Source organism: Symphalangus syndactylus, chromosome 4 (assembly GCF_028878055.3).
Source record: "Symphalangus syndactylus isolate Jambi chromosome 4, NHGRI_mSymSyn1-v2.1_pri, whole genome shotgun sequence".
NCBI lineage: Eukaryota > Metazoa > Chordata > Mammalia > Primates > Hylobatidae > Symphalangus > Symphalangus syndactylus.
Genome location: NC_072426.2, coordinates 123,347,678 through 123,375,605, shown reverse-complemented (window position 1 = coordinate 123,375,605; position 27,928 = coordinate 123,347,678). Strand labels below are relative to the sequence as shown.

The following is a 27,928-nucleotide window of genomic DNA, read 5'->3' as shown; positions in this document are numbered from 1 at the left end:
TTAAGGATAATTTTTTTGATAACTATTTAAATTTCAATGGTTACTATTTCAATTAGATATTTTAATTAGATGCTTGATTTTTTTTTTTTTTTTTTTTTTAAGGAGATGTGGTCTTTTTTGTCACCAGCACCCAGGCTGGAGTGCAGTGGCACAATCATAGCTCACTGCAGCCCCAAACTCCTGGGTTCAAAGGATCCTCCCACTTCAGCCTCCCAAGTAGCTGGAACTACAAGAGTGCACCACCACACCTGACTACAACTTCTTTTATTTCACCGATATTTTCCCTGAATGTCATTCATTTGGAGATTTCCAAACTTGAGCTCAATTTTTCAAATTACACCTGTATTTACTGTTTATATGCCTTTTTCCCCTAAATTGGTGAGTTCAGATTTTTTTCTTTGTTTAGGTATCTTAAATATTTGTCTCTATATGTGTCTTCCCTGTGCCCATCAAGAATCAACTATTTGAGTTGTCAAATACCTTTTTCCTGTAGCCTAATTTATTTTTACTTACTTGCAGAGTAAATCTTAAGGTATTTTGTGTTGTACTGTGCTATTAACTAAATTGTACGAAGTGTCTATCATCATTCACACGTATTTGGTGGCAGGCGACTATGAGGTACTATATACCTTATTAATCAGAAATGTCATCTAATTTTACCATAATCTACTGGAATGTTTAGAACATATTTTTAAAAAATTGTTAATGTTTCAGCAAGCACTGTACTAACTAGATCTGGTCTTAGAAAATTGGAGACTAATTTTATTGTGTTTTTCCCAAAGACACTGCTCAGTGTTTTATATTATTCATTCACAGCACTTCAAGAGCCAAACACTTCAAAATAAATTAAGTATGTTACAGGGAAGAGGCAAAATGGAACAAAGAAACAAATTTAATTTTGGAAACTATAATTTTAATACAATGTAAATATAAATAATTTAACTTTATGGAATTTGGGGAAAAATACACTTCAGAAGCCACGCTTCTTTTTAGCAATGATAATCTGATTGTAGCAGAATTCAACACTTATATAACACTATTCATGTGTTTTTGCAATATGCCAACTTTTTTTGTCCCTTAGATTCCCTGATACATTGTTGCCATAATTTCAATTGCTTTTTCCTGGGCAATTTTTCATTTTTCAAAAATGCTGACTAATTACCTCCATTGCTCCCTATGAAACTTTTACGGACATTCCTATAGAAGTACTTTCTTTTGAAATACATTTTCCCTATTACATATAAGTGGGAAAGAAAAGGCTTTTCTAAGAATGTTAAATACTTTTAATTTTGACTCCTGTGATACCCAAGTCCATAATGACTACAAATCAAGTTATTCTTATTCATAGATGACATGCCATTTAAGGTAGGATGTCCAATAACCAAAAGAAGTATATGATAGACTTCTCTATACTCACTTTTGAGGTATTTAAGTCACTTACACTTTTCACAAAAAAGGTTAATTTTACACACACACACACACACACACACACACTTCTCAAGTATGATTCCTAGAAGGATTTCTAGCAGACTAAATTTCTATTGTTGACTATGTAGCCACCATGGCACAGGGAGTTTAAATGTCAGATGGAGAGCTGGGAGCTAGCAGCATCTTACCTGCTTTCCATCCAGGGTGCAGAGCCTCTTGACGACTCCTGAGTCTAGTTTAATGGCTTCGGTGATATCTGTTAAGACTTGTTCAAACGAATGAGCAGTCTTTTTATTCAGAAGGATCCGCACGGCTTTTCTAGGCTTCACTCCACTTCGAATCACAGTCACTAACTTGGGTTTGATGAAATCTTTACTTTCTTTTACTTCACTTTTCACAGAGGAGGCAGCAGCCAGGGCTCGGGATGTCCCGCCCTTGATGTTCACAGACCAGTTTGGATTAATATTTTTGGTGTAATCGACTTTACGAAATGGTTCATTGGATGCACACACGTAACTCTCACCTAAAAAGCAAAATTTGATTTTATTAGCATGATTATCTCTACCATAGAAGCATTTGGTCTAAAGAACAGATGCTGGAGACCCATTAAGTGAACCCTTAACCTTAGCAGGTTCACTAAAAGGGGATGTTCGCCCTTTTCCTTTGGCATTTTCCCACCTCCCTTTTAAATAGTCTAGATTGGTTTTGAGAGAATAACAAGGATTATAGGGCGAGAAGCACTGGACCAAATATGTTGACCAAATGTGTCACCTTGGATAATTCATCTCTCCACACTTTGGTCCTCAGTATCATTAGCAAATAAACTGAAGTGGCTGAACCAGTTGAATTCTAAAGTACTTCCTGATTCCCCAAACCTCCTATTTATTAGTTTAGTTTTAGAAATCTCATTCTGGTAGAAATAATTATATCACAACATATTGATATAAAGAAATAAAAATATCTTTCTTCCAATTATAGATTTCAGTCCTAATCAAAGAATAATCACAACATCTTCACATAGCTGACTCAATTATACTCAGGCACAAGGTCACTTATTAAATTAATGAAGCACCACAAACATTACGGAAGAGTTCTGGCAGCTCAAAGAAATATACCTCAGCCACTCTTCTTCTTACAGAATGTAAATTTAAAATAACTATTGCTTAAATATACGCTTTTCTGTACCTACTTAAATAAGAGAGGACCTGAGTAGTTAAAATGATGTGTTCATTAGTCATGAAACCTTCTGCTTAATTTTTATTAAGTACCACATAAAAGCTATATTATTTGCCAAGTGGCTTATTAATTCAATGTTTACTGATATTTTAAGTTCCAAAATTTCCAAAAATTATATGTTGAGATACCATAATTTTTCTTTTAGGAAAGTCAGAATCACCCAATGTTTTTACGCTCTTGCCTTTCTGACATACAACATAAGAGGGTTATACTAAGGTTTTTCTAAAAAGAACCCATTATTTTTTCACATATTCAGTATAACACACTCATCGTTAACAATATTAACATGAACCTTAAATATTATAAATACTTAAAACAGAAGTAACCAAAATAGTGAAAGGGAATTCCCAGGAAAAATCTATTAATATCCATATTATATTTAACTATTATCATAATGTTCGTGAAATCCTGATTAATGCAGAATCGTAGAGCCTCTGAAGGCACATGAATAATTCAGTAACAGATCAGGCATACAAGAAGATTTTATTTTTATTTAACTAATTTATTTATTTTGAGACAGGGTCTCTGTTGCCCAGGCTGGAGTACAGTGGTACAATCATGGCTCACTGCAGCCTCAACCTCCTGGACTCAGGTGATTCTCCCACCTCAGCCTTCCAAGTAGCTGGGGTTACAAGTGCATGCCACTATGCCTGGCTAAAATTTTGTATTTTTAGTAGAGACAGCATTTTTTTATGTTGCCCAGGCTAGTCTTGAACTCCTGTGTTCAAGCGAGTCGCCCACCTTGACCTTCCAAAGTGCTGGGATTATAAGGCATGAGCCACCATGCCTGGCCCTAAGAATGGCTTAAAAAGAGGAGCAATGTCTTCTATTTAAGGGTATAATTAGGGCATTGCCCAAGATAACTGGGGACCCAATCACAGGCTTTAACACCATTTCTACACCAGTAAAGAGAAATCTAGCCCAGCCATCACCATTTAGAGATTTTTCATCTCTGTAGGCTTATCTAAATCATTTTTCACAGTATGATCATCTGGGAAAATGTCACATAATTTCAAAAACAGTTATCAATTTAATAAAATATAACTATAACCACACATAGGCATTAATGGGCAAAACAGAATTTTGCTTTAACTTTATAGAGAAAGTAACTCACATCAAAAAGCTCTATTTTTATCTATCATAAAACTTTAATTCTATTTTCTGATTCAAAATATATGATGGAAGAGAAAAAAGAATCTTAGCAAAAGAAGGTAATTGTTTTTAAAAAGGGCAGGGATAAGTAGTAAGTCAGTTGTGGGAAAGCCTGTCCCAACATAAAAAGTAACAATGAAAAAAAAACAAAACAAGAGCAAATTTCATATATCAGATTTCCTTGGTCAACCTGTCTCTACACAGTTGACATATCCACAAGGAGAGCTGCTTCTTAAATTTCTCTGCATTTCGTTTCCTTACACAGGTTCAGAATGTTAGAATGAAGTAGGTAAAGGAAGCTCCTTAATTTGCTTTTGTGCAATTACAGATAAATTTTAATTTCTTCCCATTCTCCCTTCTTGCCTTCATAATGTTTCCATTAAAAATTTGTAGGCTGGGCATGGTGCCTCATGCCTTTACTGAGCGCTTTGGAAGGCCAAGGCAAGAGGATTGCTTGAGGCCAGGAGTTCAAGACAGGCCTGGGCAACATAGCAAGATCCTGTCTCTACTAAAAATACAAAAATTAGCAGGACATGGTGGCACACATCTATAGTCCTAGCTACTCAGGAGGCTGAGACAGGAGGATCACTTGAGCTCAGGAGTTCAAGGCTACAGAGAGATATAATCTCACCACTGCGCTTCAGCCTGGGCAACAGAGCAAGACCCTGTCCCTATAAAGCAAACAAACCAAACTTGTGGACTAGTTCCATCATAAACTTGTATTAAAGTTTTGAGGCAGGCTGGCAAATGCCTACAACGTTAACAAATGCCTACAAGATAGGGCTCTCTACATCCACGGCAGACACAAATAACAGTTCAATAGCCTCACCCTCTTCCCTGCACCCACGGCCCTGTTTTCTTTAAGCCTAGACAACTCATTACAATGTGCACTGAGTGCCTACTATGCACAAGCTCTCATGTTAGGTGCTGACATGGTATGAAACCCACTTTAGTAATCTTGGCATTCAACATTACAGCACATAGGTTCAGCACATGGTTTTAGGGTCAGACCTGTGTTTCTGTGTACTGGCCACACAAATCCCTATAGATGTCATATACCTTGACGACAACAGTCATCAAGATACCCAAGCTAGCTTGTCTTGTAATGTCCCCATCCAAATCAAACAATCTGCAGATTGTAATTTTGTCTCGTATACAGATTTACCTACAAGGAGAGAATATGCTGACAAAAGAACTTAAGATGTTGGTTCCCTGGGCAGTTAGTTACAACTCTTGATGTCAATCCATCAGGTTGAGTGCAACAGCCCATGCTTGTAATCCCAGCACTTTGGGAGGCCGAAGAGGGAGGATCCCTTGTGCTCAGGAGTTCAAGCCCAGCCTGGGCAACACAGTGAGACGACTCTATTAAAAAGAAATCAATAATCATTCTTGGTTAGATACTATGCACCTGCAAGATTAATCAGAAGCGATAAGCCTCCCCCTACACAGATTCTTGCTACTGTAGGGATTCTTGTTTAAGATTTGTGACTCCCTTGCCAACTTGTAGGTCTCCCCTTTCTTCCATTCTCACAAGGACATAGCTGAAAAAGTACATCCTGCATCCTAAAGTATTAAATCTTAATGTACCAATATAAAAATAACAGTGTGAGAGGCCAGGCGTGGTGGCTCATGCCTGTAATCCCAGCACTTTGGGGAGCCAAGGGAGGTGGCTCACCTGAGGTCAGGAGTTCGAGACCAGCCTGGCCAACATGGTGAAACTCCGTCTCTGCTAAAAACATAAAAATTAGCCGGGTGTGTTGGCGGGCGCCTGTAATCCCAGCTACTCGGTAGGCTGAGGCAGGAAAATCACTTGAACTCAGGAGGTGGAGATTGCAGTTAGCCAAGACCGTGCCACTGCACTCCAGCCTGGGTGACAAGAATGAGACTCTGCCAAAAGAAAAAGAGAAAGAAAAAACCACATAGTATGAGAGAATTTGTTAAACTCTTGCCAATGTATGTGAAAACTGCCCTCACCAAAACAAAGTGACAGGTGCACTAAAATCTCAGACTTCACCACTAGACAATTCATCCATGTAACCATAAACCACTCGTACCCCAAAAGCTATTGAAATAAAAAATTAACAAAATAAAAATTAGCGTTCAACTAGGACCATGCATATGTATTTTTTTCAATAAAGCAGTCCCAGAACTGAGCTGACTCATAGCTAGACTTCAATGTTATTATAAGATGGTCTGTCACTCAGAGTCAAGCCATTTTGTTCTTCTGTTGGACATAATCTCACAGACTATATCATACGAAGTCACTCTAAGACTTCATGATAAAGTAACACAAAAACAAGGTCACTGTGCAATCCACAATACCAAACATCCCCCTCTTGCACTAAGTGAGTGACTGCCATTTCTTTACCACCATAGTTTTTCCTCAATCTAGTCTGCCCTCCCTATAACTAAGATTTATAGAGATATCCAATCACAGGATTGTCCTGCCTTCTGACAGCACCCAAGACAGAGTGAGCCCCCATTTCCTTAGATCCTCCCTAATATTACCCAGCCAGAGCCCAAATGCTATGATAGGTTCTAACACCCTCTTACTAAGACACCACATGGTATCTTATAAGGTGTGTTCTTCCTCAGTGCAACAAGTAATAAACCCAACTTGTTCAACTACATGTGTGTTCCCAGTGGTCTTTTGCTAAAGGGAATTTAGATACACATATCCATATTCATTTTCCTTTCCCTGCCTTCTCTCTCTTTCAAGTTCTTTGGCCATAAAAGATTTAGGGGAAATCATTTTGCAAATCCTGATCATATGAGTACTATATACAAAGAGGGCTTTGGTTTCTGTATAGAAACAGGATAAATAGAAGCATAAGGTGGTTATAAAACTTAACCGTTTTCAGGCATGGTAATGGAATAGAAAGTGTTTCTTCAATATCCTCTAAGACTCTTTCCAGAGGCACAGCTATGGCTTTTTACCTTTGATATCCATTCAAAGACACTTTGCATTACTGCACATTTAGCAGGTTGACTCAGTGTTTACAATTATGTAATACAACTTGGTTGGGTATATGTTTACAGGGCCACTAACTTTCATCCTTACTCAACCAAATGAACTGCCTCTTATTCAAGAAGAAAGATGTCATTAAAAGCTAGGTACCTCTGGCGAGGCACAGTGGCTCATGCCTGTAATCCCAGCATTTTGGGAGGCCAAGGTGGGCAGATCGTGTGAGGCCAGGAGTTCCAGACCAGCCTCACCAGCATGGTAAAACCCTGTCTCTACTAAAAAATACAAAAATTAGCCACATGTGGTGCATGCCTGTAATCCCAGCTACCCGGAGGCCGAAACACTAGAATTGCTTGAACCCAGAAGGGGGAGGTTGCAGCGCCACAGCACTCCAGCCTGGGTGACAGAGTGGGTGGGACTCTGTCTCAAAAAAAAAAAAAAAAAAAAAAAAGGCTAGAAATTTCCAATTTCTCACTCTCTGCAAACCTTCATTCTTACACATTTATTTCCATCTGTGCCCATTTTTCGCACGTCCTTTTCCTTTCAGTGACAGAGTGCTCTCCTCCTATTCAAAGTTAAATCGCTCTAACAGGATGTGGGTCCTTCTCTCCTCTCATGCTGAGGTTTCAGGGCCATTCTTTCTCTCTTCTCCAGACCTCTTTACAGGATTATACACAAGTGTGTCCCACCTTAAACACATGAACCACCCAGCCCCACCCCATTCACTCTACTCTACCTAATGTGCTTTTGACTTCCATTCACTTCCAGTCCTCATCTGTTTTTCCATTTCTTCGCCCACTCTTTGCTTTTAAGCCACTGGAGCATCACTTGTGCTCCCTGGGCTCCACTAGCTGAAATGCGGCTCGCCCCAATCCCCAAGCACTGCTTACCTAACTGCCAAATGCAAAGCACATTTTCTGTCTAATTTCACTCAGTGTCTTCAGTGTCTTCTGAGGGCACTGGATACCAGTCCTAATCCTCCTCATGCAAATCCTTTTTTCCCTAGCATCTATGATCTCCCTTACCTTTACCTCACATTTCTTAGGTTGCTCCTTCTCAGTCTGCTTCTCAGGATCCTCTTTCCACACCCACCCAGGCATCCCTCATCCTCCTTAGACTTTCTCTGGGCAGCTGCATCTTCATCCATGGCTTCAACCACAGTCTACACTCTGAGGAATCAAACACTGAGGACATTTCTGGCCTAGATCTTTCTCAAGTTCAACCCACTAACAGAACATCTATCTCTAGATAATCTATGAATATCTCACATGCTACATGTCTAAAACGAATTTCACTCTCCATTACTGCCACCCTGACCTCACACTCTCCTCTTCCTAAAGTCCCCAAAGTATTGAACGGAATAACCATTGTTGTCATCTAAGCAAAAACCAAGCTTCCTTCTTCACTGCCCTTCCCCCACATTCAACAAAATTGGCAAAACTGTTGACTTTGGTCTCAACCCGTCTGGAAACCAACTCCTTCTATCCTGCCTTCTCTCGTTTCTTCCTGGATTAGAGTAGTAAAGAGCCCCATGTCTGGGCCTCATCCTCCATACAGCTGTCACAAGTTTTTAAAAAATGTATATTTGATTTTCTTGTCTCTCTACTGCCCTTAGAACAAAGGCCAAACTCTTCAGCACATCACACACTTCCAGCCTCATTTCCCACCACTTCCCTGCAGGTTCCTACATTAGTGTCATATCAGCATGCTTGCAATTTCCTTCCAAACTTATCATACCCTCTTTATTCTCATTCCTTCTTATATGCCAGAAATAACCTTCCTCCTCTCCCCTTGTCTCTTTTCCACTGACCCTTCAAGATTAAGCACCTCTGGCAAGGAGTTTAGTAAAGCAATAGGAACCTTCATACACTGAAAAGCTTTTAAATTGGTTAAGTGACTTAGGAAAAACTGATTGGTTCAATCACTTAGGTTGGCATTATCTAGTGCTAAGTTAATAGCACACATCCAATGACCCAGAAATACACTCTAGGAAAACAGCCCGAGAAACTCATTCACATAGACACTCTATAAACACACACGTTCATAGGAGCATTGCTCAATAGCCAAAGATGAGAGTCGGCCCACATGTCCAACAAGAGAATGGGTACACAGATTGTGGTGAGGTCACTAATGAACCACTACACACTAATGAAAATGAACAAATGAGAGCTATATGCAACAACTTGGATGAGTTTTATAAACAATGGTGAGCAAAAGATGACAAAAGAATATGTGTGCTATGATTTAATTCCTACAGAGTTTGAAACAGGAAAAGTAAACTATATCGATTAGGGATGCCCTCATAGGCAGTAAAACCATGAAGAAAAGCAAGAGCCAGGCTGTTGTTGCCATGGGAGAGAGAAGACTTGTAAACGGGAAGGGACACAGGGAGAGCTTCCCAGACGCTGGCAATATTCTATTTCTTGACACGACTAGTAGTCACAAAGAGGTTCACTTCATAATTCTGGCTGTGTGTGTTTCTTTTATGAACTTTCTATAGGTACATTACAGCTAAAAAATAAAAATTATGTCACTCCTCGCTGCTCTTTTTGTGCTGAGCTTACAACATATTAATTTCTCATAATCACAATTTATTATTTGTTTCTGCTAGTGGTTCTTAGTGGAGAATTTCTTTAAAAATCAGGTGATTTTGTTGCATAAGTACAGACACCCAAGCCTCACCCCAGTTCAACTAAGCCAATCACTGGAAAGTGAGAGTGAACTGAACATGTGGGTAAGGTGTTTTGATTTCACAAATGACTCTGAAAACAGTCCCTGGTTACAAGCCACTGCCTAGATTAGAAGCTCCCTCAAAAAACTGACTGTACCTTCTTCATATTACCAACACCTAGCACAGGACCTGGAATACAACAGGCACTTAAAACATGTTTGTCAAAGTAATGAAGAAAATGCATATTTTGAAAATAGACTTACACATTTCATGGTTTGCATTTGCATTGCATCTAGGCAAAATAAGTACATAGTGTTACTGTTTACTTAGAATGACTTTGGGAGGCTCAGGGTCAGGCTCCTGAAGGGTCTCATGCATGGTCTGAGACACTCGTAGGTCATGCCAGTCCATCAAAAGTCAACTGAAGGCATCTAGGGGCACTAGCAGGAGATGAGGACGCCAAGTACCTACCAGTATCTTTTGCATTTCAGACCATTAAACACCAAGAGTCCAAGGGCACTTTGTAGTCCAATGAATGTGATGTGCCTTTTAATCAATGGAATATGTGTGTATTTACATACTGTTTTTAAACAGCTGAAGCACAGTAATGTCTCTACATTTAAAATCTCCACTGTTAGATATTAACCCCTTGTCAGACATGTTATCTGCAAACATTTTCTCTCATTCTGTAGGTTGCCTTTTCACTCTGTTGATTTGTTTCTTTTGCTGTGTAGAAGCTTTTTAGTTTGATGTAGTCCCACTTGTCTATTTTTACATTTGTTGCTGGTACTTTTGGTGTGATACTTGAGAAATCATTGCCAAGACTAATGTCATGAAACTTTTCCCTTATGTTTTCCTTCTAGGAGTTTCAGATCTTATATTTAAATTTTTAAATTATTTTGAGTTGGTTTTTATGTGAAAGTTCCAGGTTCCAGTTTCATTCTTATGCATGTGGATATCCAGTCTTCTCAACACCATTTGTTGAAGAATCTGTCCTTTCCCCATTGTGTATTCTTGGCAACCCTGTTGAAGATACAGCTGACCATACATATTTGAGTTTATTTCTAAGCTCTCGGTTCTGTTACATTGTTCCATGTGTCTGTTTTTATGATAGTATCATAATGTTTTAATTACTGTGTCTTTGTAACATATTTTGGAATCAGGAAATGTAATGCCTTTAGTTTTGTTCTTTTTTCTCAAGACTGATTTGGCTATTTGGATATTTTGTGGTTCTGCATGAATTTTAGGTTGTTTTTCTATTTCTGTAAAAAATGCCATTGAGGCTGGGCGTGGTGGTTTATGCCTGTAATCCCAGCACTTTGGGAGGCCAAGGCGGGTGGATTGCTAGTGGCGAAGATTTCAAGACTAGCCTGGCCAACATGGCAAAACTCTGTCTCTACTAAAAATACAAAAATTAGCCAGTTATGGTGGCACAAGCCTGTAATTCCAGCTACTCGTGAGACTGAGGCACGAGAATAGCTTAAACACAGGAGGTGGAGGTTGCAGTGAGCCAAGATGGCACCACTGCACTCCAACCTGGGGCAACAGGGCAAGACTCCGTCTCAATAAATTAATTAAATAAATAAATATGTCATTGGGATTTTTATAATTGCATTGAATCTGTAAATCATTTTGGGAAATGTGGGAATTTTAACAATATTAAATCTTCCAATTCATGAACACAGGATGTCTATCCATGTATTTGTGTATTCTTTAACTTCTTTCAATGTTTTATAGTTTTCAGTGTAAGAGTCTTTCACCTCCTTAATTTTCCTGAGTATTTAATTTTGTAATGCTATCATACATGAAATTTTCTTAATTTCCTTATTAGTTTGTTATTAGTGTATACAAACACAACTGATTTGTGTATGTTCATTTTGTATCCTAAAGGTTTACTGAATGTATTAGTTTAACAATTTTTGTGTGGTCCTCAGGGTTTTCTACATACAAGATCATGTCTTCTGCAAACAGATAATTGTGCTTCTTCCTTTCTGATTTAGATGCCTTTTATTTCTTTTTCTTGCCAAGTTGTTCTTGCTAAGACTTCCAGTACTAGGTTGAATAAAGTGGCAAGAGTGGGCATCCTTGCCTTGTTCTTGATCTTAGAGAAAAGCTTTTCTACTGTTAAGTATGATATTGGCTGTGGGCTTTTCATATATGGTCTTTATTATTTTGAGGTAAATTCCTTCTATACCTAGTTTATTGAGTGTTTTTATCATGAAAACATGTTGAATTTTATCAAATGCTTTTTATGCATTTTGCATCTATTAAGATTGTATGATCTTTATCGTTTAATATTCAAAAGTATAAGAAATAGTACAAAAACCCCCAGACAAATTTTTAAAGAGAAAAGATTTAATAGACATTTCAAAAAAGACATACAAATGGCCAAGTATATGAAAAGATGCTCAACATCAATAATTATCATGGAAATGCAAATCAAAACCACATTAGATGTCACCTCACTCCTGTTAGGATGAACAGGTTTTTTTAAAAAATGTATTAGAGAATATGTAGAGATACTGGAACTCTAGTACACTGTTGGTGGGAATGTAAAAGGTTACGGCTGCTATGGAAACAGTGTGAAAGTTCCTCAAAAAGTTAAAAATAAAACTATTGTATGATCTAGCAATTGTACTTTTGGGTATATATCCAGAAGAATTGATACAAGCATCTCAAAAAGATATGGGCACTCTCATGCTCATTACACACCATCATTCACAATAGCTAAGATATGAAAACAACCTGAATGCCCAGTGATGGATGAACTGATAAGGAAAATGTGGTATATACATACAGTGAGATATTATTCAGTCTTTAAAAATGAAGCAAATTCTGCCATATGCAACAACATGGACAAACCTGGGGGACATTATGTTAAATGAAATAAGCCACAGAAGAACAAATACAGCATGGCTTCACTTACATAGGGTATCTAAAAAGTCAAATTCATAAAAACAGAGACTAGAATAGTGTTTGCCAGGGGGTGAGGGGAAAAGAAAATGGGAGGCTGCTGCTCAATGAGTATGAAGTTCCAGTTATGAAGATGAGCAAGTTCTGGAGATCGGCTGTACAACACTGTGCCTATTAGTTAATACTACCATACGTTGCACTTAAATTTGAAAGGGCAGATCTCATGTTGTGTTCCTAACACATAAACACACACACATACACACACACACACACACACACACACAAATGTTCCTTTTAGGACAAAGAACTACATGGAATCTTATGTAGCTGGAAATTTTAACAATAGCAGTTTTAGGCTACTTTTCTATCAGTTACTATAAAGTCTCTCATACACCTCTTATATACCTCTGTTAAAGTATGTAACTGCCTAACACAACTAACTAGTTTGTAATTACAAACTGTCTTGACATTTGTGGCAGATATTGAGTTGTGTAAAATTTGGACACTGAGACTATGCCTACCTCTAGAAGTAGAAGCAAGCACTGAACTTAATGATAAAAAGGAAAACTTATTTACAAATCTAAAGTGCAAGGACTCTTCAAACTTAGAGAAAAGGATACACACACACATACTTAAATATGGTAACACAGAAAAAGGAAGACAAGAAGGAAAGAAAAGGAAAGACACTTCAGGTCTAACATCAGTAAAATCTTAGGAACCTAGAATTTTTCCTAACTTCAGAAATTAAGAAAAACATTGCTTCCAAAAGAATGTAACCAAGGAAAAGATATTTGAGCATATTTGCCTCTACAAGATGATTCGATACCCTTCATCAAGCGCAGCGTTTGTGTGAGACCGGGTGGATTATAATTTTAAGGTCCTTTTTAAATACATCACAGATAAGTTCCCACATCCAGCTGGTTACGAAAAAATACAGAGTAAGAAAAAGAAAGACTGATTTATTATTCCGTCATGGCAAACAACTTAATTGAGTTTCCTGACCAAACCGCACAGAATGTAAACTTAAAGGAATTAACAGACTAACACAAAGTGCACTGCTCTGGCCCAGATGCTGTTCCCACTCCATACTCATTTGCCTTGTCTCTGAACCATTACTGACATATTTGCTCAATGAATATAACACCTATTTCTGCAGAGCAGGGCTGGGGACACAAAATAAGATCTTTCACCTCAAAGACCAGTGCTTTTTCAATACACCTGCAGGCAACTGACTGAACCAAATCATCTCCTAAAGTCACATCCAGTTGTATGGTCTGTGATACCTTCTACCGAGAAGGGGGTACAAAAGCTACTTTTACCCTGTGAATATCTATGAAGAAATAGGTATGTCCACAAATCCATGTTTTAGCACTGAAATCTGGGAGGAGTTTAACTTAAGGCCAAATAAATTAGCTAAATGTAAAATTGAAAATCCCACCCAGTAACCAAAAAGCTTTGTAGCTTACCCACTGATGAAGAAATCGTATCTAATCTCCTGGGTAGGATGGAACCAGCAGATCAGATCTGTGATCTGGTTTTTTTGCTCCTCATACATGGGGCCAAGCATATCCCAAAATCTACAGGAGCTCACTATGGGAATTTTCATTGTGCTTTTTTTTTTTTAATCATTATTTTGAGATGGAGTTTTGCTCTCGTTGCCCAGGCTGGAGTGGAGTGTAATGGCGCGATCTTGGCTCACCGCAACCTCTGCCTCTGAGGTTCAAGAGATTCTCCTGCCTCAGCCTCCCGAGTAGCTGGGATTACAGGCGTGCGCCACCACGCTCAGCTAATTTTTGTATTTTTAGTAGAGACGGGGTTTCTCCATGTTGGTCAGGCTGGTCTTGAACTCCCAACCTCAGGTGATCCACCCGCCTCGGCCTCCCAAAGTGCTAGGATTACAGGCATGAGCCACTGTGCCCAGCCCATGGTGCATTTATTTTGATGATAAAACTTAAAATGTTAGGCCGGGCGTGGTGGCTCACGCTTGTAATCCCAGCACTTTGGGAGGCCAAGGCGGGCGGATCACGAGGTCAGGAGATCGAGACCACGGTGAAACCCCGTCTCTACTAAAAATACAAAAAATTAGCCGGGTGTGGTGGCGGGCGCCTGTAGTCCCAGCTACTCGGAGAGGCTGAGGCAGGAGAATGGCGTGAACCCGGGAGGCGGAGCTTGCAGTGAGCCGAGATTGCGCCACCGCACTCCAGCCTGGATGACAGCAAGACTCCGTCTCAAAAAAAAAAAAACTTAAAATGTTTATGTAATCCTATTCTAGAACATCTGAACAACTACTTCTAAGTTAACAGTCTTTTGGCTTCAATTACTCTAACTATGCCAGGAATTAACAAGGAAAAAGGGAAGTGGACTTCATATGTATAAAAGACATGTTCACAGCAAGTTAAGGTGAGAGGACATAATTTTGCTCTACAGGAATACTCATTAGCTGTGCAAAACTGACTCATTACACAGCATTCTGACATACAGCATACCTAACTCAGCACTCAGTGCCACGGTCACACTGGGAACACCAGTTTAGTTTGAGCAAACAGTATCTCTAGCTTTATAATGCTATTTTGCATTTTTACTGGTAATGCACTTCTGTTGGTATTTACACTGTCAATGTGTTTGGGTTGTATCACTATGTAAAACCTATATGCATAAGCATACCTAATTTTATATTTACAAACATTTAAGTGACAATGTAACTAAAGTAATTAAAGTAATTAAGGCAATACTTGGCTTCTGCAATCTGAATGTTGGATTTTTATATTGTTTTTAATCTTAAATGGCTAACATTTTTAAAGTTTGAGAAACAATGCAACCTTAAGGATACTGAGAGAAACCTTCAAATTGAAACGTGGCCACCTAATATTTGTAAATAAACGGGGCATAGTACATATAGGGTCAGTCCTTCAACTGGTGCATTTAAATAGAGGTAAAACTTTCCTCAAAAGTTTCCTCAGCTTCTGAAGACCTTTGCTGAACACTCTCCTCCTTAATCTCTCACTCCTTTCTCCATTGTGCCTTTATTTTAATCTTGCTGTGAGTCAGAGGAAAGCTTAGCCCTCAGTTTTAAGCAAGTGATTGATAATGATGGTAACTCAAAAGTTTCAGTGCAAGTGATAAAGAATTCAGAAACCAGATGTTTATCCAAAAAAAAGGTGATGGTGTTTAGAGGAAGAGAGAGAAGGGGAAATACAGGTTCGGTATTCCTTATCCAAAATGCTCAGACCAGAAAGGTTTCAGATTTCAGATTTTTTTCAGATTTTGGAATATCTGCATTACCCTATGAGCATCATGCAAGTATTATTGATGTTTTCAACAATATCTTTACACCACAGAACAGAGAATAAGCAACAAAGCAAAACAGTGAGTAATGTACATAGGTCTTAACCCCACGTAGAGCATTGTGGAGAACCTGCCATTGGTGCAGCTGGCCTACGCGTGTGCCATTTTATTACTCCTTGTGAGTGTGCTTTCGTGGGGGAACTGGGCATGCACGGAAAATATTTATCACAGCGGAAAGGGGCTGGAATTCTTTTTTTTTCCCTTGGGAAGGCTGAATAAACTACATGTTGTGCACCTGCATTTTGACTGCAACCTGTCACATGAGGTTAAGTATGGAATTTTCCATTTCTGGTATCACATTAGTACTCAAAAAGTTTCAGATTTTTGAGCATTTTGGATTTTCAGATGAGGGACACTCAACCTGTAGCAGAGGAAAGCATGACCATTGTCTCAAAACATCTGAAGGGTGTAGTGGCTTTCACCTGTAATCCCAGCTAATCAGGAGACTAAGGCGGGAGGATTGCTAGAGGCCAGGAGGCCAGCCTGGGCAACAAAGACTCTGTCTCTACTTATAAAATATAAAAAGAATTTAAAAAGAAAAAAGAAAAAAATCTGAAGGCTGCCATATATCAGCAGGAGAAGACTGAAGTAGCTCTGGAATTAGAGGAAGAAGTTACAAGGACACACATTAAGCAAAAAAAAAAGCTGAGGACCACCACCATTTATCAAGCAGCCACTGCATGCTAGGACTCTGCTAAATGTTTAAATACATTGTAAAATTCAGGTAGAACCTTCCAGAAACTGGCTTTGATCACTAAACTAATAAGAGACAAATTTACACTGTACTATTTCTCAAGTTCTCCCACACAGGCTTAATGAACAACAATATAACCAGTAATAAGTTTCTAGAACCCCTTTTTTCTTGATTCTTCAGCAGATAAGGCAAAATACTATTAAGTAAAGAGACCAAGATGATGAGCAAGGGCATTAGGGGAGAGACTCTCAATGACTGCCTTTGAGAAATAACTGCATCTGTTGGGGCTCAGAAAACAATACTCCAAAATGAAGGCCTCAGTAGCATCCTCAGAGGCAAACGTTTTTCTCTGACCTTCTCCCGCACTCCTGGCTGTTAGTCCCATTCACCTCCAAAGCTAGCCATAAAAACTAGAATCCCTCTTCTCCAAGGAAGGTCATAGAAACCCAAATCCTTTTCACCCAAAGCCAGCCATAAAATCTAAAAATATTACTCTCGTTTCCCCCTCACTTTGTATGTAAAAACTGGCTATAAAGAAATTATTTGACCTACCTGGTTTGACTATAGGTCACAAGACCCCCATTCCAGAGAGGGTCCTGCCCCACACCCAGAAGAAAGGAATGTTGCTCACAGAGGCCAAGAAGAATCTAGACAGACAGGCCTTGCTGGGTGTCCCAACTCAGTCTATTAACATTAAATCATGCCCTTTTGTCTAATCATACTTCTACATGGCTGTCCATACTTTGTTGAATTTAGGCATAAAAATGGACAACTTCCCCTATATCTTTGCATCTTAATTCTGATGGCTCCTGTGTATACATGTTAAATAAATTTGCATGCCTTTTCTTCTATTAATCTGTCTCATCTCAGTGATTTTCAGCAAACCTCCTTGGCCTCCACATATTGCTATTTCAAAAGTCAACAAAGTAATCTGAAGTTTAAAAAACATACAGTGAAGGAAGAGATCAATGAAAATATTTTAAAACATCTATTGTGAACATTTTGCATTTTGGTTGCAAGTAACTATAATTTAACAAATAAACAAAAGGTAACAGAGTAGGTCAAAATTGCAGATTATTTTAGTCACTTAGTTTGAAATGTTAGTAAATGTTACAGTGTAATGAAAAGTACTTAGGGCGACCTCACCAAACCAATATTTTACCATTCCTTTAGTCTATAAGGAAAAGCTTCTGACAAATTACAATATAATGACTTCTCCTCTACACTGTTGAAAACACGGCAAATAGGACAAAATATCCCAGGGATTAGGATCAAATTATAACATGTTTTAAGGAATAAAAGAATATTCATTTAAGCTCTTGACTTTATTTCTGACTCACAAAATTAAAAAATTAAGATTGTGTTAAAATTAAGTATGAAAAAATTAGCAAAAACCATTGCTTAAAATGAGAATGCTAAAGATGAACACAACTAAGCCTTAGCTATGGCAGAGAACTCCTGTAGATACTGAAAATATTAGCGGGCTTAGAATAATCCTGGGATTTAAACACATAACAAGAAATAAATATGAAAGAATCTGGTTGTGGGCTGGGCACGGTGGTTCACGCCTGTAATCCCAGCACTTTGGGAGGCCGAGGTGAGCAGATCATGAGGTCAGGAGATCGAGACCATCCTGGCTAACACAGTGAAAACCCATCTCTACTAAAAATACAAAAACTTAGCAGAGTGTGGTGGCGGGCACCTGTAGTCCCAGCTACTTGGGAGGCTGAGGCAGGAGAATGGCGTGAACCTGGGAGGCGGAGCTTGCAGTCAGCCGAGATTGCTCCACTGCACTCCAGCCTGGCAGACAGAGTGAGACTCAGTCTCAAAAAAAATAAAAATAAAAAGAATCTCGTTGTGATAGCTGTTCAAAGAGAAAACTCAAGTCAGACATCTCTATCTCAGATACTAGTGAAATTGATAAATTCTTGGGACATAAATATACTGCATCATTTTTCTTGAAGAAAAATATATTAAAAAATTGAAACACAAAGGGGCAAGGAATATTTGCCTTTAACATTAACTTATGCTACCTCTGTAAATCTGGCTAACTGTCCAACTGGCTATCTTAATAAATAAAGATTTTTTAAAGCATCTACATCCACCTATACCCAACTATTAAAACACCCTAAATAGGGCACAAAAGTAAAATTAATTCAAAAAACATCACATGCCAGAAGCATTTGTTTCATGGGATAAAGGGATAAACAAGACAATTGTGGTCCCACCCCCTGTTGGGTTTATAATTTTCTGTTTCATGAGGATAGTCTATGGAAAAGATCCTCCTGTATGTTACTGAGAGGTTTTAAGAACTCCATCTAAATCTGGGTAACTACATCTGATCAAGTACCCAGCCAACTTTCAAAGAGAGACATGGAGCCAGATAGAGCCAAAATCATTTCTCTTTCCCACCCCTAGAAGCATTTCCCAAGATCACTGAACTTTAGAGGCAAGACTGTATTAGTCTGTTCAAGTTGCTATAACAAAATACAAAAAACGGAGTGACTGAGAAATCAATTTCTCACAGTTCTGGAGGTGAGGACATCAAAGATCAAGGTGCTGACAGATATGGTGTGTAGTGAGGGCTCTTGGTTCACTCATGGTGACTTCTCACTGCATCCTCACATGGTAGAAGGGGCAAACAAGCTCTCTGGGGCCTCTTTGGGCACTAATCCAGCCTATGAAGTCTCTGCCTTTATGATTTATTCACCTCCTGCTGTGGGTTGAACACATCTCCCAAGCTTCAGGTGTTGGAAATTTAATTGCCATTGTAATAATATTAACAAGTGAGGCCTTGAAGAGGTGATTAGATAATGAGGGCACCACCCTCATGAGTGGATTAAGGCTGTTATTGTGGGAGTAGGTTAGTTATAACAGGAAGGAATTTAGCCCCATTTCCTCTCTCTATATCCTATGTTTGCTTTCACTTTCCACCCTTCCACCATGGGATGACCCTCAACAGATACCAGTGCTGTGCCTTGGACTTTCTAGCTTCTAGAACTAGAAAATAAAATAAATTTATTTTCTTTATAACTTACCTAGTCTGTGCTATTCTGTTATAGCAAGAGAAAATGAACCAAGACACCTCCCAAAGACCCCACCAACAGAATGGACTCCATTTCCTCTCAGGTGGTAGAATGTAGTAGTTAAGAACACAGAACTTCAGAAGCCAGGGAGAAAGGGCTCAAGTGCCAGCTCTACCTCTTACACTGGTACAATGCAGCAATTTCTTTACCCTCTCTGAGCCTCAGCTTCCCCATCTGTAAAATGGGTATGACAATGCACCCATATTTCAGAGGGTATTACAAGGGTTAGATGAAACATGTAAAGTACCTCACACAATGACTGCTCATAAAACATCTAGTAAATGGTAGCAATGCAGAGAAGAAAAGCATCTCTAATCCTTAGGGTAATGGTCTACTTTACGAGTAGAAGACATAAAAACACAGATGCAGTGGTAGAATGGGCAGGAAAGGACACAGAAAAAAGACCTAGCCAGGCGGTGCACACCCCGCAGCAACTCCTCTTGGCCTCACGAGCAATGAAGAAAGCAGCTAGATGATCACTGCCCAAGAGAATCTAGTTTCCTTTATTTCATATCACAGGACCATAAAAATATCCTTTTCCATAGTATAAAAACCTATGAGATATTAAACCCATGAGTTACTTGTCTTGTAACTTCCAGGGTATCACTGTGTCATACTCTAATCTCATAAATGCTCTCCCACATATCCCCTTTTCTTCCCCAACCTTTTAGGATTCATTTATTCTTTAAATGAAAATTTTCCTCTTACCTCTGGAAAGAGCTCCTTATGCAGCTGTATTATAGCACATCTTATTTTCCTTGTTTTTAAGGAAATGAGATGGGACAATCAGATTTATCGAAAAGGATGTTATGGAAGAGTCATTCCCTCCAAAATGGTTAGCACAGAATTTCACCCATAATTATACGTTTATCTAACATGTAATCCAATTTTCCAAAAACATATATTTTCACAAATATCTAGGAATCCCATTAAAGCTTAATTCACACAAAACTTCCCTAGACAACTAAGGGACTTAGAGGTAAAATCATTGTCTGAGTTATTTAATCAATGAATTTACTGTATTTAAGATCCCTGACCTCAGGCTTCTCTCAGTTGAGTGCAAAAACAGATCCAATATATCGTGAGACTACAAAGCTAAGGGTTATAATAGAAGTAAACAAAAATGCTGTAAGCAGAGGAAAGAGTTATAAACTTGACCTCAGGCCTTGGCTCCAATGTCTGTTCCTCTAGGAAGCCCTCCCCATCACCCCAGCCAATATGGCCATCCTGCCCCACGTCATCACCACTTCATTTACAGCACTTTAGCTGAAGCCATCTTGTTTGTATGTTTACTGTCTCTCTCCCAGGAAAATGTGCATTTTTTGAAGGAAGAGACCGTAAGCATGTGACCACGTCTAGGACATAGTATGCCCTCAACTAACCATTTGAGACCAACTGCCCAGAGAAGTGCGAAGAGACTTCATAGGTGCTATTTGAAGTGGGCCTTGAAGAATCCAGGGGTTTCGCAGGTAAAGAACATTTTGCAGCCCTGAGATTCAATATTAACTTTCCAAGTCCAATCACCATGCATGACTTCAGTGTGCACCATTTTCGACTCCTATGTGCAAATACCTTGTAACTCATGAGTTTATTTCCTTCTTATCATAATAAGTTCCACTGTTTCTATTATTATAAAATTTATTTTTCAGGAAAAAACAACTAAGTATAATCTAGGTTCTTATGGAAATTCATTTTTACTTAAAAACTCTCAGAAACATATTTTGGTTTATTTAACACTTTCAAAGAACTGACCTAACCAGATGCAGTAGATAGGTTTGGTAGGAGGACCTCAAACTTCATGGGCTTGATTTCTTTAGAATCTTATTTTTCTTACATGTTCATGTTAACTTCATGAAGGAATCAAAGTATCATTATCAAAATAACCAAAACTCTCTCATATGCCAAAAAACAATCAGCTTACTGTTCATGAAGGGATAAAAGGTAGAAATAGCAAAATGACATTTTATTTTGGAATGAGAGAGGCAGACATAGGTAGCTCTTAATGCCTTTGACTCTTGGCAAGCACTTCATCAGAGATATACACCCCATTCTGTGATTGTTATCTGGACATGTGCAGCCTCATCGATTTTCTGGAAAATGGGCTCTGGCTAGGGAAAGGCAGCCCAGGCCATCATATGCTCCACCAATAACCCCTCAGATAATTGAAGGGTACATATACATTTTTAAACCAGAAGAGACCTAACTTAGAGAGGTGGTCTGCCAACTTCTCATCCTAGAGAAAAGGACGCCAACGCCAGGGAAGTGAGGTGAAATTTTTCTCAAATCTAGTCAGTAGAACTCAGGAATCCTGACTTGGTCACGCACTTTTTCTACTGTCCTTGGTTATATCTCTTTAGGTCATCAAAACTTTACAAATATTTCAAAATGCTCAGAAGGAGAGAAGACACATGGAAGAGAACTAAGACTAGGAATTCTGAATCAGTCCCTAATAAGAAAGCTAAAGAACAAGTCATCTGGACATCCTCTGTTGGTTATTACAGATACTGAGCTCAGCAGGCTCACAGCTTAAGACAGCTCAACTATTTTCCCATATTGATTAAGAGCCACAGTTCTGCCGGAAGAGGTCCCCATCTAGTTTTAAAGAATAATTAGGATTACAGGACTGCACAGCATCAACTCAAACTTAATCCAGCAAGGGTGGATAAATCAATAAATTGAAGGTGCTTGTTGGTTTAGTGTAGTGCTGGAGGAGCGCCAGCTCACACTAGAACAGCTTTTAGTCTCCAGAGACTCTCAAGGTCAAGGGCAGAAGAAAAAATAATTTGGGCCATGCAAATTTCTTTTGTCATCTGAGTTCAATGAGATTGGGGCTCTGAATGAATGTTCATGTCCTACTGTTTTGAGTCATACTTTCTATTCATCACTCAAGACATTTCAGAAAAAAACATACCTCTTAAACTACAAGTTCCATGGGATCGAAGCAGAGCCTAGTTGAACATAATGTTGTAAAATACTGCCTAAGAGAGCTTTATTAAAAATAATCAACCAAAACGAAATACAGCAGTCAATTTTGACAATGTGGTGATTACAGACCTATTTTTACTAATGCAAATAACTTCACAGATAGCTGCTTAGTTCTCCTACATGAAAAATCTGAGCACACAATTTTAATTAAAAGTTGAAACTATTTACATTCTGGAATGATTGACAGTAAGCATTCGTGATTATTTTTCTTTTTTCTTTTTTTTTTTTTTTTTTTTGAGACAGAGTCTTGCTCCATCGCCCAGGCTGGAGTGCAGTGGCGTGATCTTGGCTCACTGCAACCTCCGCCTCCTGGGTAGCAATTTTCCTGTCTCAGCCTCCTGAGTAGCTGGAACTACAGGTGCCTGCCACCACACCTGGCTAATTTTTGTTTTTTTTGTTTTTTTTTTTAAGTAGAGATGGGGTTTCACCTTGTTTGTCAGGCCGGTCTCAAACTCCTGACCTCAAGTGATCCACACACCTCAGTCTCCCAAAGTGCTGGTATTACAGACGTGAACTACTGCACCTATGTTTCTTTTCTAAAAAAAAAAAAAAATGCATTACTATGGAGTATTCTACTTATTTGGGGGAAAATTCAAGAATTAAAGACCCATTGTCAGAGAGAATTCCATATGACAAAAAAGTGTCCAAGTTTTCTTCTTTTACAGTAATTTTATTATATTAAAAACTTCTTCAAAGAAGTAGGCAAAGCCATAAAAACACATTTTCGCTGTGCAACTATTTGTCACATTATTTATCACATTTTGGTATGATTTAGACGCCATAGATAATGTTTTTTCCAAATCCCCATCCACTAAAAATCAGTGAATGATTTGAAGGAAATTTGTTAACAGTCAATTTGTAGCTGAAACTACAGTCGCAGAATTAGACCCACTGGCCATGCATGCTGTGGGCGGTAAAAGACGCAATCTATACTATGTACTCCTATTAATGGACATGCATAATGTCCACCTTATCATCTCTCCTATGAGATTCATCTTTACATTATCTCAATTTTATGTAGTAAACCCATTGTTAAAATTTCTTTAGAGGATATTAACATTGTTGACTCTTAAGAAACCATACCAGGAACAGTATCCCAAGGGCATGTTGAGTAACAAGTGCTTAAGCAAATAGGCATTGCCTTGATCCTGCAAATCTGATCTTGGGTCAAACGATTGGTTACTCTGTTTTAAAAGAGCTAGGCAAATATTGCTTTTAAGTGTTTAACATGATTAAGAAAAGGAACAAGGCCCTTTGAACATTGTATCTTCCTTTTTTACTTATACTCCTCCAGCTATCCCCTTACCTCCTCAAGAAGCCCTTAAAACCAAAACACACAACTGACAGAATGGGTGAAGTCACAAGCGCCTATGTAGGCTGAAGAGACAATTTAATTTTGGCTGGGTCGCCATCTAGGCAGGGCAGCAAAAACTTCTGATGGCAGTGACTAAATAGACAAACTCTACCACCTTTAGTTTTCCTCCATGTGGCTACATTAGCTCAGTAGAGGTGAACTGTAGATGAGAAAGTATATGCTGCAGGCACTGTGAGGCAAGGCATGCTGCCTAAGTTTCCTCATTTATAAAATGGGGATAATGCCTTCAGGACCGAAAAGCATGCTGAGATAATATAAGAAAAACATTTGACTTGATGTTCAGCTTCCTCTCCATGCCAAGCTATTGCTATGACTACATGGAATGTGCCATTTGCATTAAGAAAGATGCACAAGAGCGGACTGTATGTAAACACGCAGTCAGCACATACTTGGGTTCTGCCTGGTCTTTCTAGATGTTATTTAGAATTGGAAACAGGTTCTTAACTACTGATAATGCATTTTCTACCTGAAAAGGATGAGGCATAAGTATTGCAGGAATTCAAGGATGACCCAACATCCAGCCAAGCAGTCTCTTTGACCGAGGCATGGCTGACACAGCAGAATTACTAATTTAAAATAAGTCCCCACTGCTGAATCCAATGGCCTCTATCATTCTAATTAGCTACTCTTATTAGAGGATAAGGCAGGAGAGATTGACCTTGATTTACCTTTTTCCCAACCAAATGTGGAAAACCCTTTAGCACAGTGATTGTTAACCAGGGTCCCACATTAGAATCACCTGGGAGGGGTGGGCTTTTGAGACTCTAGACGCCTAACCCATACCCCAAACCCAACCAATTTAATCAGGATATCTGGAAGTTGGGGGATCAGGGTCCCATATTTTTCGAAGTCCCCAGTGTGATCCAAGGTGAAGCCAAGGTTGAGATCTGCTGTCTAGGATCATCCCTCTTCACCTCAAGTAACTTCTGCTGCAAGGCAAACTAGGAAAGCCAACCTAGAGCATTTCACAACCACAGCTTCTGACAGCAATCACGACAGGACTCCGAATACTGGAACATGACAGGTGCCTGCATCAGGGTCCACACCGAGGGTCCAACAGAGCTTATTAGTAGGGGATTACCCAACTCCCCACGGGAGAACCATTTTCTCAAACAGTTTGCACTTCAAAAAAAATAAGTTCAACAATCTTAGGATATGCCACCAGTGCCTAAATTGGCCGGACCATCAGGAAATTTTTTCCTTCAAGAGACAAACCTCTTGGGAAGGAAAGTCAGTGTGTATGTGGGCACCCCACCGCCCTCCACCCCCAGCCAATCTCTAGAGAAGCAGACAGAAGCATCAATTCCCGTGCCGCTTGGAAAGCACCCCGCAGGCTCCCCGCTGCGCGGGCTCGCGCCCACTGCACCTGTCCGCGCTCCGCCGCACCTGCCGTGCAGCGCCCTCCCCTCCTACCTTCCAGCAGCTCGTCCAGGCTGGTGACCTTCCGGCTGCCGTCGATGGTGTAGATAGTGCGGACACCCTGGGGCAGGTTCACGTTGTCCGACAGGGAGCGGGTGAGCTCTATGAGGAGAGCATCGAAGGACCGGAAGCGGTCGCTGGAGATGGCAAACACCAGGCCCTTGAAGTAGCGGTCCCCGTTCCGGTAAAAGCGCGCCTTCTTGGCCTTCTTCTCCGAGCTGAGGGCCTGCAGGGTCCGCGTGCGGTAGAAACTGCAGTGGGCACTGTGCGCCGGACTGGGGATGAGCCCGTTCCCCTTGGGGCCCGAGCTGCTGCTGCCCCCGGAGGAGCTGGGGGCCCCTCTCCGCGACCCCGGCCGCGGCCTTTTGTCCCGTTCCTCAAAGTGCTCCAGCTCGATACTCCTGGTGCTGGCCATCGCGGCTGCTCCGAGGGCGTCCGCAAAAAGACGTTCCGGGCCGACTAAGGGTGCGAGCGCCGGTGCAGGGACGTCTGACTGCCAGGGCCCTTAACGCGCCGGGACACCTGGCTCTGGCATCCCGCCCTCTCCGCGCAGGTGGGGCCGACGAGCTGCGGAGATGCCGACCCGCCCGCACCCTCAGCTAAAAGTGGCCGCAGCGCCGAGCTGCCCAGCTCATTGTCCAGCGCGGCTCGCTCCGTGCCTCCCGCCTGCCGGGGAGCCCCACGCCCCCGCAAGCGCCTCCTCCACCCGGCCACGCCTCACAAGTCCCGCTCGGGAGCCGGCCGGGAAAGACAAAGTTGGGCCGCCCGAGGCTCGCGCCGGGCCCGCGGGCGCACACAAAGCTCGGGCGTCTGTCGAGCGCTCCCGGGAGCGCCGAGGGGAGGAAGGAAGGAAGGGTGGGGCGGGGCGCGGAGCGTGGGTGAGGCCCCCGGGGGAGTCGCGCGGGCCCCCGCCCACGCGCGCGGTCCCAGGCCCGGGGTGCAGCGCCGCCGCCTCGGCCGCGCCCGGATCCCGCCCGCCGGGCAGCGCGCGCCGTTCGGGGTTGAGAGGGCCGTGTCTGGCCCCCTCCTCCCCCGGAGCGCGGCCCTAGAGGGAAATAATGCAGCCTGCCTCCCACGCAGCCGTCAGGCCCGGCCCACCGGCAAGCATCCGCGCTCTGGCCTCCCTCCGCCGCCCGCCGGCTGTCAGCGCTGGAGGAGGCTTCCCGGCCCGGCGGATGCCAAACCGCGGAGAGGGGGAGGTGGGGGCGGAGGAGGGGGCCGAGCGCCGGCGAGGGAGGAGCAGCTCCTGCGGGTCCCGGGCAGCCCCGCCCGCCTGACGGCTCCTGCCCGGCGCCGCGCGCTAATGGGCGCAGCCGCGACGCGCGCTCCTCCGCCTGGGAAACGTAACCGCGCAGGCCAAAAACTACAAAGGAAGGAGATTCAAGGGCAGGGAGCACATCCCCAGCCAGCCTCCCGGTGAGGACCCCAGGCCAAACTACCGCAGAAATCCGAAGCCCAGCATTGACTTGGGGCACACCATTCATTTTTTAAAAAAAGATTTGTTGCTTTATTAGAAAATCCTTTGAGAAAACAGCCTCCACTGTTTACATTGCAGATTCGCTAATATGGTACGTTCAGTAACTTTGAATGAATGATGAGAAGTTATTGGGTGGTAGAGGGGGTTATGTAATCAACGAATATTTATCGAGAGCGTACCATGTGTCAGGCATTGTTTCTGTCACTGGGATGCCCTAACAAAGGAAAGAGAGACTGTGCACCCACTCCCCTACCCGCATATTTAATGTTGTCAATTAAAGCTTCTTACCTAAGAGGCCTATCATTTGTGAGCACCCATCATAGTGGAAATCTTAATGCCGTAGTGTCTATTCAACAATAAAAACATCTTTTCCAAGACTTATTTGCATTTTGTTATTAGGAAAAATAAAGCTCAAATATGTTTGATCCCAATTTGTCACGTGAAACCTTAGAACATTCAACACCTGGTTTTCTGAGCAGTCCTAGACAGCAATCCAAACTGACCTTTCAGGAAGAAAGGCATAGTTGCTTTTTCTTGGGTTGAACTGAGTCCTGGAAGAGCATGAATAAAAGAAGGTAGAAGCACTTGCAACGGTCTAGCATCTGTGAAGTTGGTGCGCCCCACCAAACACACGCACGCACACACACACACACACACACACCCTGCATGGCAGCTCCAGAGAGGTCTCCTGCTCGGTGCACAATACTACTACTAAGGCAGTTCTGGGCATACACCTGGGCATATCTAACTTCCTGCGGGGTTGGGGCATGCTAGGAAGTCAGAGCTGATCTGAGGCTTCAATGTAGTTTTTCTAGAGGAAAATCCTGCAGCATCATTAGGTCCACCACCTTAAAAGGCCTCAACCTAGATCAGTTAAATCAGAATTTCTGGAGACGGGCTTCTCAAAAAGTATTTTTTTAAAAGTACCCCTAAGGTATATCCAGAGTTTCCAATCACAGACTGTAACACCAGGAATCAAATAAATCAGTGCTTCTTCTCAAACTTTAATATATTTACATGTCATAGGGGAATCTCATTAAAATGCAGATTGCTATTCTGTAGCTCTGGGGTGGAGTTTGAGATTCTGCATTTCTGATGAGCCCCCGGGTAATGCCAATGCTGCTGGTCTTGGTACAAGACTTTGAGAAACAAGAAACTAAATTGCAAATTTATTGAGATAAG

The 27,928-nt window shown here is 40.9% G+C and overlaps 1 protein-coding gene across 6 annotated transcripts in view; it reads right to left on the bottom strand.

Annotated features, from left to right (window-relative positions):
- The window catches only part of DCLK2 (doublecortin like kinase 2), a 180,984-nt gene extending 154,697 nt beyond the window's left edge, over nt 1–26,287 (bottom strand). For 3 of the 6 annotated variants that reach the window (XM_055276101.1, XM_055276104.1, XM_055276105.1), the window contains exons 1-2: nt 25,264–26,287; nt 1,617–1,951 (exon numbers count right to left, since the gene is read on the bottom strand). In XM_055276101.1, the coding sequence (XP_055132076.1) occupies nt 1,617–1,951; nt 25,264–25,684 (756 nt within the window). In that variant the 5' untranslated portion in view covers nt 25,685–26,287. The remainder of the gene's footprint in view (nt 1–1,616; nt 1,952–25,263) is intronic. The other 3 variants (XM_055276106.2, XM_055276102.2, XM_055276107.2) reach the window with 2 other exon arrangements.
- Between the last annotated feature and the right edge of the window lie 1,641 nt (nt 26,288–27,928).